Source organism: Vipera berus, assembly GCF_964194415.1.
Source record: "Vipera berus genome assembly, chromosome: 1".
Taxonomy (NCBI): domain Eukaryota; kingdom Metazoa; phylum Chordata; class Lepidosauria; order Squamata; family Viperidae; genus Vipera; species Vipera berus.
In genome coordinates this window covers 165348396-165366323 of record NC_138202.1, presented here as the reverse complement: position 1 = coordinate 165366323, position 17928 = coordinate 165348396, and the positions used below count along the sequence as shown (strand labels likewise).

Below are 17928 nucleotides of genomic sequence, written 5' to 3'. Positions count from 1 at the left end.
CAATCTTTTTTGTCTGTTCTACCGTATGGAGCTGACACAAGATTCTCAGTTGAATGTTACCCCATCACCACCCCTGCCAATTGGAATCCTGATCTAGGGCCTGGAAGTTATTAATGTCTAGATGGCGAAAAAGCAGGCTCGGTTCCAGAAAGGTGGAATGGCTTTGGGGTCCAGAATCCATCTGTTTATTCTTTCTTTAGTTCTGGATAGCTGAGCTGTTTCATCATCTGCAGTTCCTCCCAGATCAGAGGTCTCCAAACTTGGCCGCTTTAAGACTTGTGGACACCAATTCCAAGAATTCCTCAGCCAGCATGGCTGGCTGAGGAATTCTGGGAATTGAAGTCCACAAGTCTTAAAGCGGCCAGGTTTTTGAAGACCGCTGGTCCTAGATTTACTGATTTGACTTGAAGAACAAGAGGTAGCTGTAGTGAGGAGGGCCTTCTCATCTTGTGTGCTGGTTATATGGCCTTTTCCGAATCAAGTCCTCCTCATAGTTAAGGTGCCTTGGCTACTTTTCAACTGCGGTAGTGCAATGCACTTTACATGCCCTTAAAGGTACCTAGGTAGTAGAGGCAGTCCAAAACGCAAGAGCTCAGCTAGTTATGAATGCCACTTGATTGCCCATTATCCAGTGCCTGTTCTTTCAGAGCTGCATGGGATGGCTGCCAGTGCAATTCAAAGTACCTTAAAATGCTTCACAATTCGGCAGCTGAATGTTTAGAGAACACATCCTCCCTGTGGTGTGTGCTTGTTCAATAAGATGCCGAGACTTGTGAACTGATTATTCTTTCATTGCAAGGGCTGTGGGGGTGAGCTGTGTTTCTCTCCTCCCCCTCAAAATCTGATTAGCCCCCAACCCACTTGGTATTTTAGTAAGCTAATATATATATGGCTTTTCAAGAAGGCTACAGAAGCTGGTGTGTTTTGAGTCTCTCTCTTTCCTGCAGGAGGAATATCTGTTTTAATTGGATTTTGGCTCTTTGCATATGAGGTGATTGAGTGTATTTTATTTGTTTTTAATCTGGTTACAGAATATGCAAGTGTAAGCCATTTAGAGTCAATTACTTTTGGACTGATGTATAAGCCTTGGTAATAAATAGCAAGAAGTAATAGGTTTTTTTGTTTGTTTGTTTGTTTTTCAGCCAGAGATAGAATGAGAATTTACTGTTTCCCATCACAGCTGTTTTGATCCAGGCTTAGCTTGTTGGTTCTCTGGATGTACAGGCACTTAAAAACAGCAGGGTGTATTTTACATGCTACTTTGTAGCAGGCAAATTGGAGTCAGCGTTCAAGTTCTGCTATGAATTTCTGAAACACGAGTAGTAACATTGGGTGTTTGAAAGTACCGCGACACTAGATTCGAATGTTTTTTTTTATTAATGATCCCTTTTTAAAATGTATGTCTTGATTTATGATTAATTTGTGCTCTAGGCTCTTTCAGATGCCCTAATCTCACTTCAAATGGTCTACCCTCGTCGGAACCTTTCAGCTGATCAGTGGAGAAATGCCCAGCTCTTGAGCCTCATCAGTGCTCCCAGCACAATGCTTAATCCTGCACAGTCAGACACAGTACGTCACTCTTCGATTGATCTGCATTACACTTATGCCTTGAAACCAGAAATCCCTTCCCTCTTTGATACGTCCTCATGCCGTAGGGGAGGGGCAGTTCTGATGATGGGTGGGAACAAGAATGGTGAACTCTCATCCACCAGCATCGGTCATCCTCTGAATTCAGCTTTTTTTTTGAGTTCATGTATTATGCCTAAATGTAGGTTAACATAAGTTAAATGATGTACAGTCATAGCCGAAATTGTTGGCACCCCTGAAATTTTTCCAGAAAATCAAGTATTTCTCACAGAAAAGTATTGCAGGAACACATGTTTTGCTATACACAGGTTTATTCCCTTTGTGTGTATTGGAACACAACAAAAAAAGGGAGGAAAAAAAGCAAATTGGACATAATGTCAAACAAAACTCCAAAAATGGGCTGGACAAAATTATTGGCACCCTTTCAAAATTGTGGATAAATAAGATTGTTTCAAGCATGTGATGCTCCTTTAAACCCACCTGGGGCAAGTAACAGGTGTGGGCAATGTAAACATCACACCTGAAAGCAGATAAAAAGGAGAGAAGTTCACTTAGTCTTTGCATTGTGTGTCTGTGTGTGCCACTCTAAGCATGGACAACAGAAAGAGGAGAACTGTCTGAGGACTTGAGAACCAAAATTGTGGACAAATATCAACAATCTCAAGGTTACAAGTCCATCTCCAGAGATCTAGATTTGCCTTTGTCCACAGTGTGCAACATTATCAAGAAGTTTGCAACCCATGGCACTGTAGCTAATCTCCCTGGTTGTGGACGGAAGAGAAAAATTGATGAAAGGTTGCAACGCAGGATAGTCCGGATGGTGAATAAGCAGCCCCAAACAAGTTCCAAAGGAATGCAAGCTGTCCTGCAGGCTCAGGGAGCATCAGTGTCAGCGCGAACTATCCGTCGACATTTAAATGAAATGAAACGCTATGGCAGGAGACCCAGGAGGACCCCACTGCTGACACAGAGACATAAAAAAGCAAGATTACAGTTTGCTAAAATGTACTTGAGTAAGCAAAAATCCTTCTGGGAAAACGTCTTGTGGACAGATGAGACCAAGATAGAGCTTTTTGGTAAAGCACATCATTCTACTGTTTACTGAAAACGAAATGAGGCCTACAAAGAAAAGAACACAGTACCTACAGTGAAATATGGTGGAGATTCAATGATGTTTTGGGGTTGTTTTGCTGCCTCTGGCACTGGGTGCCTTGAATGTGTGCAAGGCATCATGAAATCTGAGGATTACCAAAGAATTTTGGGTCGCACTGTAGAGCCCAGTGTCAGAAAGCTGGGTTTGCATCCGAGATCTTGGGTCTTCCAGCAGGACAATGACCCCAAACATACGTCAAAAAGCACCCAGAAATGGATGGCAAGAAAGCGCTGGAGAGTTCTGAAGTGGCCAGCAATGAGTCCAGATCTGAATCCCATTGAACACCTGTGGAGAGATCTTAAAATGGCTGTTGGGAAAAGGTGCCCTTCCAATAAGAGAGACCTGGAGCAGTTTGCAAAGGAAGAGTGGTCCAAAATTCTGGGTGAGAGGTGTAAGAAGCTTATTGATGGTTATAGGAAGTGACTGATTTCAGTTATTTTTTCCAAAGGGTGTGCAACCAAATATTAAGTTAAGGGTGCCAATAATTTTGTCCAGCCCATTTTTGGAGTTTAGTTTGACATTATGTCCAATTTGCTTTTTTTCCTCCCTTTTTTGTTGTGTTCCAATACACACAAAGGGAATAAACCTGTGTATAGCAAAACATGTGTTCCTGCAATACTTTTCTGTGAGAAATACTTGATTTTCTGGAAAAATTTCTGGGGTGCCAACAATTTCGGCCATGACTGTATTTGCTTAACATCTTCTATCCAAACAAATAACTATATAAATTTAATACGTCATGCTTCTGCGGCTTCATTTGGGGAGCCCAGGGGAGCATGCAGCCATGAGGCTGTTCAGTCCCGGAAAACCCTCCCTTCTCCTCTTAACTAGCTTTAATCTCTTGTCTCCTCTTAACATTTTTAACGTTTATATTTACTCTTTTGTATGTATTTTAACGTTTTATTGTACAGTGCCCAGAGTCCCTCATTGGGGGAGATGGGCAATTGAGAAATGTGATGATGGATGGATTTAAAAGCTTAAAATACTGGCTGAGATAATGGCATGCTAAATCATAAACTACGCATTGCTCTTTTAACTTAGATGGGGGAATCTTATATTAACCCAGTTAATATAGTGGTCTGGTATCTGGGAATATTTAGCCGCCCCAAACACTGCAAGGTAGTACAATGGGGATTAAATCGATACAAACAAATTATTATCAATGCTGTGTGTACATTAATTAATTTTCTACATTAGTGATTTTTCCCATACGTAAATTAAAAAGCAATCTACTGACCAACTGGAAGTCTGTCTGTTCCAATATAAAAGCATTCTGAAGGCTTTCAATTGGAACGCTGGCAAGAGAATTCTCTTCTACTGTCTTTAGTTCAGGACATATTATTATAGGGAACGGTTGCTGGAATTGGGTATGTGTAGTTTAATGAAGAGAAGGGTGAGGGGTGACATGATAGCAGTGTTCCAGTATCTCAGGGGCTGCCACAAAGAAGAGGGAGTCAAGCTATTCTCCAAAGCACATGAAAGCAGGACAAGAAGCAACGGATGGAAACTAGTCAAGGAGAGAAGCAACCTAGAACTAAGGAGAAACTTCCTGACAGTTAGAACAATTAACCAGTGGAACAACCTGCCTCCAGAGGTGGTGAATGCTCCAACACTGGAGGTTTTTAAGAAGAGACTGGACAGCCATTTGCCTGAAATGGTATAAGGTTTCCTGCCTGAGCAGGGGGTTGGACTAGATGACCTCCAAGGTCCCTTCCAACATCATCATTATTATTATTATTATTATTATTATTATTATTATTATTATTATTATTATTATTATTATTATTATTATATACCCGAACCTATCAAATTCTGCTACCAATGTTAGTAGGCATGGATAACCCTGCCCAAAAATAATATTGTCCAGTCCCTTTTTAAAAACCATGTAAATCAATGAATATCACCAAATCAGATGGTGGTGAATGTCTGTGGAGAGTCTCAATCTTTGAGGTCCTGGTTGACTAAGGATGCTTTTCCAAAAGGCAACTGGACTTTCTTTCTTTTTTTGTTTTTGTTTTAGTTTTTTTTTTAAAAAATGATTCGTCTCATCAAAGATCTGAAGTAGCTTCTTGGATGAGAAGTGAAATGTTTTTTTTTTAAAAAAAAAAGTCAAGAAAGTCCAATTGTCAGATAGCAGTGAATTTTCCATATTTTAACCAGTCATTATGTAAAGAAGTATTGTTTTTGAATGTCCCCTATTAGTAGAGGATCTCTGTGTTGTATAATTATGAGGGGGGGAGGTTTTTCCCCAGTATAGTTTTACATCATGAATGAATTTTATTCAACCTTATCATAATGGCATCACCGAATTAAGCTGACTTTCTCATACAAGCTTCTGTCTCTAGTTCTCTTTATTAATTTTATTGCAAGTCAGATTACACTTGGGCCATTAAGCATAGAATTGTAATTTTTATGTTGTGGATGTTAAAATTTTAAATTACAGAATCGAAGTAAATAACAAATTGTTAGGCTATAAATAGAGCTTGCTTAATTTTTTTTCATTCCACATATCCTACATACTGTGTTTATATATGCAATAAGTATATTTAGTTATGCTTCGTTGGACAGCACTGATCTATTAGAATTATGCCTGCGGCTATCATCGCAGTTGGCAAATTTGTGATGATGAAGCCATTAAATTTTCCCGAGGGGCTTCCATGAGAATCATCACAAAGAAAAGTTAACTCATCTCTAAATACAGGATAGAAAGTATGTCTCTGAGCCAAAATTGAATAATAAGTCTCAATTCAATCTTAATGGTCTTCACAATTCTAAGGAGAAGTATATTTCAGGACAAATCAGAAGAAGTCAAGAGTGTATTTATATGTAATTGTTAGATCATAACAACATCTGCGCTTCTATTAAACTGAACACCTTCCTCCCTTCCCACTGCCTTGCAGAATTGTAGCTAAACTGTCCTGACACTGCATTTTGAACCTGCCAGTCCAGAACTAAGTAACTGTAACAGACATGATATTTAAGCCGTTTTAGCTTTATCTGTATTGAAAAATACAATTTAAACCATTTTTATAATCCTGAAATATCTGTACATTATATTTTCCTGAAAGATTGCTTTTATTTCAAATGTAAGTAGATGTTAGATGAAAATAAATCTTATATTAACTAGATTGCTGTTTTCCATTGGTGATTAAAATTTACTTTTTTAAACAGATGCCATGTGAATATCTCTCTCTGGATACAATGGAAAAATGGATAATTTGTAAGTTTAAATTTTACTGATTTGCTCGCAATTAAAGTTCTTTATCGTGATGTCACAGTATCAATATGTAAGAAATTGTTGAGAGAATAGAACAATTGTGCTATTCTCTACCCCAAAATATTCATGGCTTTGACCATAATTTTTTAGTCTAGTGGCATAAAATGATGCTAAACAACTTTTCATCTTAAGCTGATGTTTTAGACCAGACATGTCAAACACAAAGCCCGCGGCCCAGATGCGGCCCGACATGTGATTCCATCCGGCTCGGGGACCTGCTCTGAAAAGAGCAAAGGACTGGCCTGCTGCACCTCGGCCCGGCCCGGCCCGGCCCGGCCCAGGCTGACCAGGTGCTGATCTACAACCTGATTGCATCCATCAAAGCCAGAACGCGCTCAGCGTTAAATCCACGGGGCAGCCCCGCCCCCTGCGTGCGTGCGCAAGCAGAGTCCAGTGTCCCTGCTGGCTGTCTTGTCACGCATGCTGACTTTACCCGGGACGCCAGCGCTGGCTGTCTGCTGTGCGCACACTCGGGGTGCGGGGCAGAGGTGGCAAGGCAGCTCCTTACTGATTCCAGTGGATCTTAGGCTGAGTGCGTTCTGGCTTTGATGGACGCAACCAGGTTGTAGATCAGCACCAACCCTCACCCCCACCAGCACTTCCAGCCTTGCAGCCATGAGGCTTTCCTTTCACTGGGACAGACACACACACCCCCACGCGGGATAGCAAGACCGGCAGCAACATGGCAGCACTGGCAATCTCTCCCCCTCCCATCACCCCTTCCTGAGCGTGGAGGAAGGAAAGAGATGAGAAGGAGAGAAGGAAGAAAGGAAGTGTAACGGAGAGGGGAATTGGGGGGGGGATCAGCGCTGGCTGGGAGGCTTTGCCAGAACTCTGAGGATTCAGCAGAGAGGTTGGGAGCTCCAGAGGCCCCCGCAGAGGCTGGGAGTGGGGTGGGGCTCTTGGGGAGGGATTTTTAAAGGGGAAGAGGAGATTGACCAGGGGAAGAAGATTTTAGTTTCTCTTTTCTGGAGAGACAAGCCAGAAGGAGGGAGAGCGAGGTAGGAAGTTTATTCTTTGGAGACAGAATAAAAAACCTTTTTGCATCTGGTGTTGCTAGGCTCTCAAAAGTGGACAAAGCCCCGATAAAAAATTAATTTGATTACATTTTAATATAACTTTAATTAACCATGGATCATATGGTTGCTTGTCGTATGCTGTTACCCTTTTGTTCCATAAAACAATGGGAGTCACCAGGTACTGTTGGGATTCAGATTGGGTGGAACGGCTCTAGGGGAACACAGATGGTGAAAAGTCATTTTGTATGTTCTGTATAGATATTTATTTATTTATTCATTCAATTTCTATGACTGCCCATCTCAGTCAATGACTCTGGATGTCTTACAATTTAAAAAGAATTACAATTAAAAATACTAGCAACCTTTTTAAAACAATAAAAACATTAAAAGGTAGTCCTCGCTTAAAGATTGTAATTGGGAGCAGGAATTCCATTGCCAAACAAAGTGGTCGTAAGGCATGATGTCATCTGACCAGGCCTATTAATAGTGTCAGCTGCAACAATCCCATTGGTTGCCCACACTTTTGTGATTGCCATTTGTGGCCTCCTGATTGCTTGTCAGAAGTTAGCAGTGAATGTTACAAATGGTAATCGCACAACCAAAAAAAATGCTGCAACGTCATAATTGTGAGCCATTTGCCAAGTATCTGCATTGTGATCACAGGATCATGGGAATGCTTGTTTTCCTCATTCGGAGCTGTTGTAATTTCAAATGATCACTGAATGAGTGGTCATTAAGTGAGGACTGGACAGTGATTATTTTAAACTAGGGGTGTCAAATTGCTGGCCTGTGGGCCGGACGCATCATCCGGAAGCCACGCTCACCCCATTGCTGGCAATGGCAAAACCGTCCCGATACATTGCGCGACGTTATGTGACGTCGCAAGTTTGACATGTCTGTTTTAAACTATACAGGGATGTTAAAACAATTGTATCTTAAGATCAGGCAGGTTGAAGACATATTTAATTGGATACAATCAAAAATATGCATGATCTATTTTATTTTATTTTTGTGGGTAGAATGTAATGGATTTGAATCTTAGTATTTTGCTTCAATTCTTAATAATTATTTTTATAACTTCGTGAATTTCTTTCCCTCATCTTAAAGTTGGATTTATTTTGTGCCATGGAATCCTGAATAATGACACAACAGCTTTGACCCTTTGGAAACTTGCTCTTCAAAGCAGCTCTTGCTTGGCACTCTTTCGGGATGAAGTTTTTCATATTCATAAAGCTGCTGAAGATTTGTTTGTGAACATAAGAGGGTATGTTTTTTAAAAAAATTATGATGATTGAGGTATGATAAAAAAAAATAGAAGAAAATCTAGATAATTCATCACTAAGAGATTGGTAGAAACAGCAGCATCTGTTATCTTCCACCTCACCCCACACATTTGTAGCTTTATCATACTCAGATGTTTCTGGTCAAGTCTTGTTAAGATGAAGCTAAGGTTGCCTTTAAAGTTATTTTAGAACTTAAGTTTAATTAGGGTCCATAATACGAATATCTGTTAGTAGTATTAACAGATTCAACACTCATGAAATTAGAAGGGAAGATCAGAGAAATATGTCCACCGTATCCTTTAGGACCAGAGAGAATTAGATCTATTGAAGTCTCAGGTACATGTTTCAATGTTCATTAATAGCTTTGATTTTACTTTAAATTTACAGTATTCATAGCATTGAACCTGAAGAAAGACATGTTGAATTACTAGTACATATTTAATTTGATAATTATTGAAGCATATAAATGTTTCATTGATCATATCTAGAAGGGGGTTCGTCTAGTCCTCCCAGAAGGTTTTTGGGCTATATTTTTAAAGATCATCCTTTTCTTTCTAAGCTGAAAACTGTTTCTGAAATTGAAAAAATTAAATAAGACCGGCAGATAGACAGACAGACATGGTTTCTATTATGCAAGAAGAATTGGATATATCTTGAAGTAATGCCTGGAAAGTTGCCAGTTGATGTCCTGAGAAAAGCCAAAAGAGAATTGCCTGCTAGGGTAAATATTCTGATAAAGGAAAAAACCAAAAGCATTATGAGAATCAAAAAACAAAGGCCTCTAGAAACAGTAGGCATGAGTTGGAGTTATTTAACATCTAAATTAAATCTTAATTTAAAATGTTCTTATTGCTTGCCTTCTGCTTCTGCAAAAAAAAAGATACATAAGACTTTTTCTATTTCTATTTTTTCTATGTTTATATTGGATTTATATATATTAAATAAATAAGGCTTTGAGCTTTGAGGAAAGTAAATGAAGATTTCCTTGTCTTTTGTAACTAGAGTCACCGAAAATTTACACCACTGTTTACACATTTTATTTATATTTGCAGCTATAACAAGCGTATAAATGACATAAGAGAGTGCAAGGAGGCTGCTGTATCACATGCGTAAGTGTACTACAAAGTAACAGTTTTAGAAGGCTGTTAATTATTTATTTTATTGTTTATTTTAATTCCATTTATATCCCGCCCTTCTCCGAAGACTCAGGGCGGCTTACAAGCTTAGCAGTAGCCTTCATTCTATGTATATGCCTGCTTATTAGGGCTTTCACACACACACACCCCAAGCGGCATTATTACAAAGTCAGCTTAATTGCCCCCAACAATCTGGGTCCTCATTTTACCTACCTCGGAAGGATGGAAGGCTGAGTCAACCTTGAGCCTGGTGGGATGCGAACCTGCACTAATTGCAGGCAGCTGGTGTTACTTAAGGAGGCATTAGCCCACTGCTCCACCAAGGCTCTTTCATACTCAGTATGTATTCATACTCATCTAAATTTTATAGCTGTATCAATAAAGTTAGGAGATAGATTTAGATCCTATTTCACAAAGTGAAGGCCATTCTGATTTTTTTTTCTCCTTTCCCCTTCTTGAAGCTGCAGAACCACACAATTCAGAAATGTTAGTTTGGGGTGGGGTGGGGGAATGTTTTCTTTTGTTGAATTTATTTCATGGGGGAGAATATTGACATGTCTCTTTGTGAGTGAACACAATTATCCTCTGGCTTTCTCAGCTGGATTGTTGAATCCAAGTACCGGTATATGTTTTCTATCATGCAACTCACTCTATGCTTTCTTTCATAGTTGATCTGTTCTTGAATTGTATATTTTTGTTAAAATGCTTTAAGTGCAGAATTACAAAGTAGATGTTAAACAATTCTAGAACACTGACTGTAAAAAAACATTAAAAGTAGTGTTTATTAATAGTAGGCTTTAACATAAAAATAATTAGACTGCGGAATTATATGAATTCTCAGTAGACCAGAGACTCCCAAACAACTTGAGATTTATTTCTGAAATGTAATATATTGGTAATTGTATTTTTCAAACAGCGGTTCAATGCACAGAGAACGGCGCAAGTTTTTACGGTCTGCACTAAAAGAGCTAGCCACTGTCCTGTCAGATCAGCCAGGACTCTTAGGTCCCAAGGTAAATAAATGATGCTACCGGTAAAGAAATGTTTTCTTTCAGAATTACTAATTCTGTTGCTTCGTCATTCTGGACAATTCAATTTGATATGCGCACCTTCTTTAGAAATGAATCACATTAATAAATGTCTCTCTTTTCAGGCCCTGTTTGTATTTATGGCACTATCCTTTGCTCGTGATGAAATTATTTGGCTGCTTCGACATGCAGATAATATGCCTAAGAAAAGCACGGATGATTTCATAGATAAGTAAGGCAATAGCTAGAATAACTGGGGGGGGGGGTGCAGGGTCATGTTTCTTGGCAGCTTATGATTCGTTTGCCTTTTGATACTGGGTACTGCTTACGCAGCGGCTCAGTGGGTTAGGATGCTGAGCTTGTCGATCAGAAGGTTGGCAGTTTGGCGGGTCGAATCCCGATTGCCACGTAACAGAGTGAGCTCCTGTTACTCGTCCCAGCTTCTGCCAACCTAGCAGTTTGAAAGCACATAAAAATGCAAGTAGAAAAATAGGGACCACTAAGGTGGGAAGGTAACAGCGTTCCGTGCGCCTTTGGCGTCTAGTCATACCGGCCACATGACCACGGAGACGTCCTCGGACAAGCGCTGGCTCTTCGGCTTTGAAACGGAGATGAGCACCGCCCCCTAGAGTCAGAAACGACTAGCACGCATGTGCGGGGGAACTTTTACCTTTACCACTTATATACCATGATCCTAGACAGCTTTTATCTCTTGATAGAGTAAATAAATGTCCTCTATATCATAGCTGCTGAGGGGTCGTTGTAAATATGAAATTATATCAAAACCTGGTTGTGCGTGTTGATTGAAAGTTGTATTTCAAGGTTTATAAGGCAGGATTTATATGGCATGATGATTTGAATATGTGCCATACCAGTATTACATAGGGAACTGCACTACTGCACTGTATGAAAACTAGATTACAATACAAATGTTTCATTAATTTAAAATATTGACTACCAGCAATTTTTAGAAAATTGAAAAATAAAAACGAGATAAGATGGAAATTGAAAACAACATTGTATTAATTAAAATGAAACTGGACGGGGCCTTTCATTAGTTTCCCCAAAAGCATTAATTTCTCTATAAAAAGCAAACAGACAAGAAAGTAATGGGGCCCTAACAGAAAAGATCATATTAATTAAGATATTTAGTAGTTCTGTTATTATTTTCTCTGCTATCACCACATAGATAACTAAGGTGGAATCTGAAACATGTTCCCATCAGCAAATCTTTACTGTATTATTGCAGTGAGAAGGATACTGAGAGGACTTTGAGAATAATGTATTAATAATTTTAATTAATTTAATTTTATGTATTAGAAATAAGATGAGATGTAAATAAATAATATAAATATAAATACGATGCATACTGTACTAATGCACACCGGGTGAGTCAGTGCAAAGAATGTTCCAATATCTCTCAAATGAAAAGCTCTCAAAAATGTTCTGAGTATCCTAAAGAGATTTAAAATATTTATGTCGATTAATTCACATACATGGATTGTTGTGCTGTAAGCCAATCTTTAAAACTACATTAGATCTCAAAACCAGTTTGTTCTGTTGTGAAATGTGATAGGTCAGCCACAAACAAAAGCTTCACTGAACACGTTATACATAAAGTTAATGAAGTGTGTGCGCACACGCATGTATTCATTTTATAGTATAATTTCCATCATCACAGATTGTTTTCTTTTTGCAACGCATACTGTATTTATTCACGAATAAGCCCATCCATAGATAAGTCAATCTTTGAATTTTTTATCAAAATTCTGTGGAAAGTGTGCCACTCTTTGTCCCTTAGACTAGGGCTGTGGTGGCAGACCTATGGCACGAGTGCCACAGGTGGCACGCAGAGCCCTCTCTGTGGGCACACGCGCCATTGCCCCAGTCCTAGGCCTTCAGCTGTGTTTTATAAAAACACTTCGCTTTAGGCCTCCGCCGCCGTGTGCAAAAAAAAAAAATTCCATCAATCAATCAATCATTTTCAACTTCTCGTGGGGGAAAAAAAAAAAGATCTCACAAAGTTGGAATTGATTAAACTTTTCAGTCCCACCCAGTCTGCTGTTACCACCGCAGCCATGCCCACCAGGCACATGATGATACATAAGTGGGTTTTGGGTTGCAGTTTGGTCTCTAAAAGGTTCGCCATCACTGGACTAGGCTGACAGGACCTTATGGACCTTATCCATCAGCTTCTTTCAAAAGGCAAGACTCATTGTATGGGAGTAGTCCCTGCAGTGCTCTTGGATGTATGCCCTTGTTTTTAATCGAAGGCCAATAGTTCAGTAAATGTCTCATTTATCATAGAGGTTTTGTTTCAGACCTCCATCTCTGTGTGCCTGTTAAAGCAGGAACATTTTAACCCTTCCCCTCTGTCTCTTCTCTGTAGCAGAAGTGTGCAACCTTTTAGTTGTCAAGAGCAACATTTTAAGAGACTGCATTCTTCCAAACGGGTGGAACCACAGCACAAATTTGTTTGTGGGTGGGGCCCTTTTTGAGGTTTATTATACAGTTTTCAGGGACGCGGTGGCTCAGTGGGTTAGGATGCTGAGCTTGTCGATCAGATGGTCGGCAGTTTGGCGGGTCGAATCCCGAGTGCCGCGTAACAGAGTGAGCGCCTGTTACTCGTCCCAGCTTCTGCCAACCTAGCAGTTCGAAAGCACGTAAAAATGCAAGTAGAAAAATAGGGACCACTACGGTGGGAAGGTAACAGCGTTCCGTGCGCCTTTGGCGTCTAGTCATGCCGGCCTCTTGACCACGGAGATGTCTTCGGACAAGCGCTGGCTCTTCAGCTTTGAAATGGAGATGAGCACCGGCCTCTAGTGTCAGAAACGACTAGCACGCATGTGCGGGGGAACCTTTACCTTATACAGTTTTCACGTGTTTTACATCTGAAACTGGCAGGAAATCAATCCCAGGCGGGTTTCCAAAGGCCACAGGAAAAGGGTCTACATCTCAAGAGACCATAGCATCACTGGTGGCCTTCCCTCTCCTTGGGCCCCTTACATCTTCCTTCCCATTCAGCTAGAAGACAAGCTTGCTAGATGATTCATCCCTTCCATTTGTCCCCTCTCCCCCTGTCTTTCAAGCGTACTTTTTTAATATGTTTCCTCTTAATTATGTAACTGGGACAAACATAAAATGTTTGCTGTCAGGCGTAAAAAATCAAGATTGCAGCATAGTTGAATTAGTGAAGTGTATATTCAAGAATCTAGTCAGCACTAAATTGGTGCTAAGGGTCCATGGAATTCAAGGGGGAGCTGGAGTTAGAGCTTTTGTGCCAACACAAGAGTTCTAAATTTATGGCGCATTTAACTCCGCCCTCTCAGCTCTGCCTGCTCTTCTACATTTGCATGAAGAGAGACTTTCATGTATTCTTTCCATGAGGTACCCTGTTTAATTCTCTTCCCTTTAAAATTCTGCCTCAGTGAAAACAATATAAGTTAAAAGCAAAAAAGTCGAGCTGTTGGTTTTTTCCTCACTCACTACAGATTTACAGGGGGGTTTTTTCCACCCACTTGTCAGCCACCTGCTTTGTTCTGTTCCTTCAGGCACATAGCAGAACTGATTTTCTACATGGAAGAGCTTAGAGCACACGTACGAAAATATGGCCCGGTGATGCAGAGATACTATGTTCAGTATCTATCAGGTTTTGATGCAGTTGTTTTAAATGAACTTGTACAGGTGAGTGGTGAAGATTTTGCCATGAAATCTGATAAAATGTACAAGAGTTGGATTAAATACTGTTGTGCTTTTTTTGTTGTTGAAATTCCTGTTTAAAGTCAGTGTAAAAGTCTATGTTTCCTGTTAGTCACCATAAAAAGATGCACTAGTGACAAAAACATTTTTAAGGTGTCCATATTTTGTCTGGAAGGACAAAATTGCTTTATTTACAATAAGTCACTTTTTCCAGTGTCCACTAGATGGGGCTCAACACTTGTCCTTCATCAAAGATTCATTAGGCCAGGGGTAGGCAACCTCCGCTCTTTTATGACTCATGGACTTCAACTCCCAGAATTCCTGAGCCAGATATGCTGGCTCAGGAATTCTGGGAGTTGAAGTCCATGAGTCATAAAAGAGCGGAGGTTGCCTACCCCTGAGCTGTTCAGAAAGGAAAATAAGTTATCCGTGTGCTTACATTTTAAACCATAGATGCATATAATAAAGGTGAAGTTTCTTCTCATAAGGAAAAGGACTGTGAGGACCTCACAGCAGAAGTGAAAACATTAAAGTAAGCAACTAGTGCCTCTCTCCCCTCTTTTATTAGTGTAGTTTAGTAAGTTTTGAATATTTATTTATTTTTATTTGATTTATGTACTTAGCTGGGTTGTTGAGATGGTAACAGAAACTGAACAACAAACTGTAGACAAAAAGTTAAAAATGTGTGTTGAAAATGGCCACTCGCATTAATTAAGAAAAACCTGGGGAAAGAAATGGGTCGTGACTGCGCAACTAAACAGGAAATACGTTCCATGGAACTGTGAGGAAGCCTCCGTCCCTTTTAGAGTACTCTTATGTGTGAACCTTGGTCATCAGTGGCATTTTTAGAATGTCTTTTCCCCATATCTAATGTTTGGATAGCTTCCAAAAAAAAGAGAGATGGTCCTTCAGATAATTAGGTTGTAATTATACAATATACATATATAGATAGGTATTTATAAAAAATAAGTCATTTATATGACTCAGAAGGAAGTCCTCTTCCATAACCTGAACTTCCATGCATTTCAGCTCTACATAGCCTGGTTAAGACAAGTTTTCTAAAACATTTGATATTAACTGTTAGGTTGACTATCCCTGGATGTCAGCATTTGACTTGTAAAAGTCAAATATCTTTAATTAAAATCACTAGTTTTCCTGCTTTCATCAATAACCTCTTAGATTTATATAGTTAGGGGGGGGGAGTGTTAAATATATAGTTCATTTTTTGTTGTACTTTGTAATTATTGTAGCCTGATAGCCATGAAACAACATTAAGAACAGATTTCAGATTAAATACTATGGGTTGATTTTATTTTTTTTAATACTGTCTATAAAATGATATACTCTCCTTATTATTACTCACCCTAACTCTTTTATATATAGATTGCATGCATCAGACTTTATATACTGTCAACACCACTTAGAGTTTATCTACATATATATCTGGCAAGGGATGCAAGTAATGGGGAAGGAAAACTTCCTAACGTCTCTCTCTCTCTCTCTCTCTCTCTCTCTCTCTCTCTCTCTCTCTCTCTCTGTGTGTGTGTGTGTGTGTGTGTGTGTGTGTGTGTGTGTGTGTGTATTGGCACTTTAGATTCAGTGCTTGGATTTTGTGGGAATGTGAACAACAGCCTTCCTACATCAGTTTAAAGCAGAAGGCAACTAAACAATCCCAGGAAAAGAAGTCATTGCTTTAAAGAATTGCAGGCACTTGTTAAATCCACACTTTCATAGGTTTCAAAGCACCTCTTTATCAATACAGTACAATACAATACAGCTGGAAGGGACCTTGGAGGTCTTCTAGTCCAGCCCCCTGCTGAAGCAGGAGAACCTATACCATCTCAGACAAGTGACTGTCCAGTCTCTTCTTAAAAACCTCCAGTGATGGAGGGCCCAGGATGTCTGAAGGCAACCTAATTCCACTGGTTAATTGTCCTCACTGTTAGGAACTTTCTCCTTAATTCCAGGTTGCTTCTCTCTGATCAGTTTCCAACCATTGTTTCTTTTTTTTAATTGAAAAGTTTTACAATAGATTTTTGAATACAAACAACCCCCTCCTCCCCCACCCCTCTCCCCAACCCCTCTCCTCCCTCTCCTCCCACCTCCCCGACTTCCCAGAGCTGAATACAGGGTATAAAAATACAAACAAACATAATCTAAAATATGCAAACAACAATAAAATATTAAATTCTATCACACTTTAACTCTTAGTAAAATAACTACTAACTAGTTATACATCATATAAATCCGCTACTTATTCAAATGCTAAGTGAAACTTTTTAGTCCCATATTTATTCTGAATATAATCAATCCATCTCCTCCATTCCACAATGTATCTCTGTTGCAATTGGTCTTTCAAATACGCTGAGATCTTTGCCATTTCCGCCAAGTTAGAAACTTTTAAAGTCCATTCTTCTATAGTCGGCAGTTCTTCCTTCTTCCAATATTGCGCTACTAAAAGTCTCGCTGCCGAATTAAATTCAACATCAACTTAATATCTATAACAGTGGTATCTGTAATAATACCCAATAAAAACAATTGCGGAGAGAACTTTATCCTTTTCTTAAATATCTTTTGCATATTCCACCATATTTTAATCCAAAAAGCTTTAACCTTTTTACAAGTCCACCATATATGAAAATACGTTGCATCCTCACAACCACACCTCCAACATTTGGGCTGGCAGTTCGGATACATACTTGCTAATTTTTTAGGATCTAAGTGCCACCTATAAAACATTTTATAAAAATTCTCTCTTAAATTTTGGGCCTGTGTAAATTTTACATTTCTAACCCAGATCTTTTCCCAAGTATCCATTGTTATAACTTCTTGAAAATTCTGAGCCCAACCATTGTTTCTTGTCGTTCCCTCTGGTGCTTTGGAGAATAATGTGACCCCCTCTTCTTTGTGGCAGCCCCTCAAATACTGGAATACTGCTATCATGTCACCCCTATTTCTTCTTTTTTTTTTTTTTTTAGACTAGCCAAATCCAAGTCCTACACCTGTTCTTCGCATGTTTTAGACTCCAGGCCTTTGATCATCTTAGTTGCTCTCCTTTGAACTTTTTTTCAATATGGTGTAGTATGGTGATCAAATTTGGTTGCAGTATTGCCTGGGTTTTATAAAGCAGTACTAATTCTTCGTATGATCTTGATTCTGTGCCTCTTTTTATACAACCCAGGTGTGTATTAGCTTTTTTAGCTACTGCTGTACACTGCTGGCTCATAGTCAAGTGATCATCTACTAGGACTCCGAGATCCCTCTCATAGTTACTGTTTTTGAGCCAGGTCTCGCCTAATCTGCACTTATATCTTTGATTTTTCTTGCCTAAATGTAAAATTTTGCTTTTTTCCACATTAAAACTCATTTTGTTGGATAGGGCCCATTGTTCAAGTTTGTCAAGATCTTTTTGGATCCTGAGGTTGTCTTATAGGGTGTTGGCTATTCCTGCCAGTTTACTGTCATCTGCAAATTTGATGAGTTCCCCTTCTATTCCCTCATCTAAGTCATTGATGAAGATTTTGAAGACTACGGGGCCTAAGTCAGAGCCTTCTGGTACTCCACTGCTTACTTCTCTCCATGTGGATGTAGTTCCATTGAGGACTATTTGTTGAGTGCGGTTTGTCAGCCAGCTACAAATCCATCTGGTGGTGATGTGATATAGAGTTTGTAAGTGAGTGTGTTTGTGTGTACATATAAAGAATTCCCTTTTGTGGTTACTTGCAGTTAGTGATTGATTACAGAAT

The 17928-nt window shown here is 39.4% G+C and overlaps 1 protein-coding gene across 2 annotated transcripts in view; it reads left to right on the top strand.

Moving 5' to 3' along the window:
• Positions 1–17928, top strand: part of NCKAP1 (NCK associated protein 1) — a 77911-nt gene that overhangs the window by 30766 nt on the left and 29217 nt on the right. For both annotated transcript variants that reach the window (XR_014024621.1, XM_081313885.1), the window contains exons 7-13: positions 1432–1569; positions 5912–5960; positions 8144–8300; positions 9372–9428; positions 10372–10468; positions 10609–10715; positions 14035–14167. Coding sequence is in view for 1 of the 2 variants with exons in the window: in XM_081313885.1 (XP_081170011.1) it covers positions 1432–1569; positions 5912–5960; positions 8144–8300; positions 9372–9428; positions 10372–10468; positions 10609–10715; positions 14035–14167 (738 nt within the window). In the remaining variant the exon portion in view is untranslated. The remainder of the gene's footprint in view (positions 1–1431; positions 1570–5911; positions 5961–8143; positions 8301–9371; positions 9429–10371; positions 10469–10608; positions 10716–14034; positions 14168–17928) is intronic.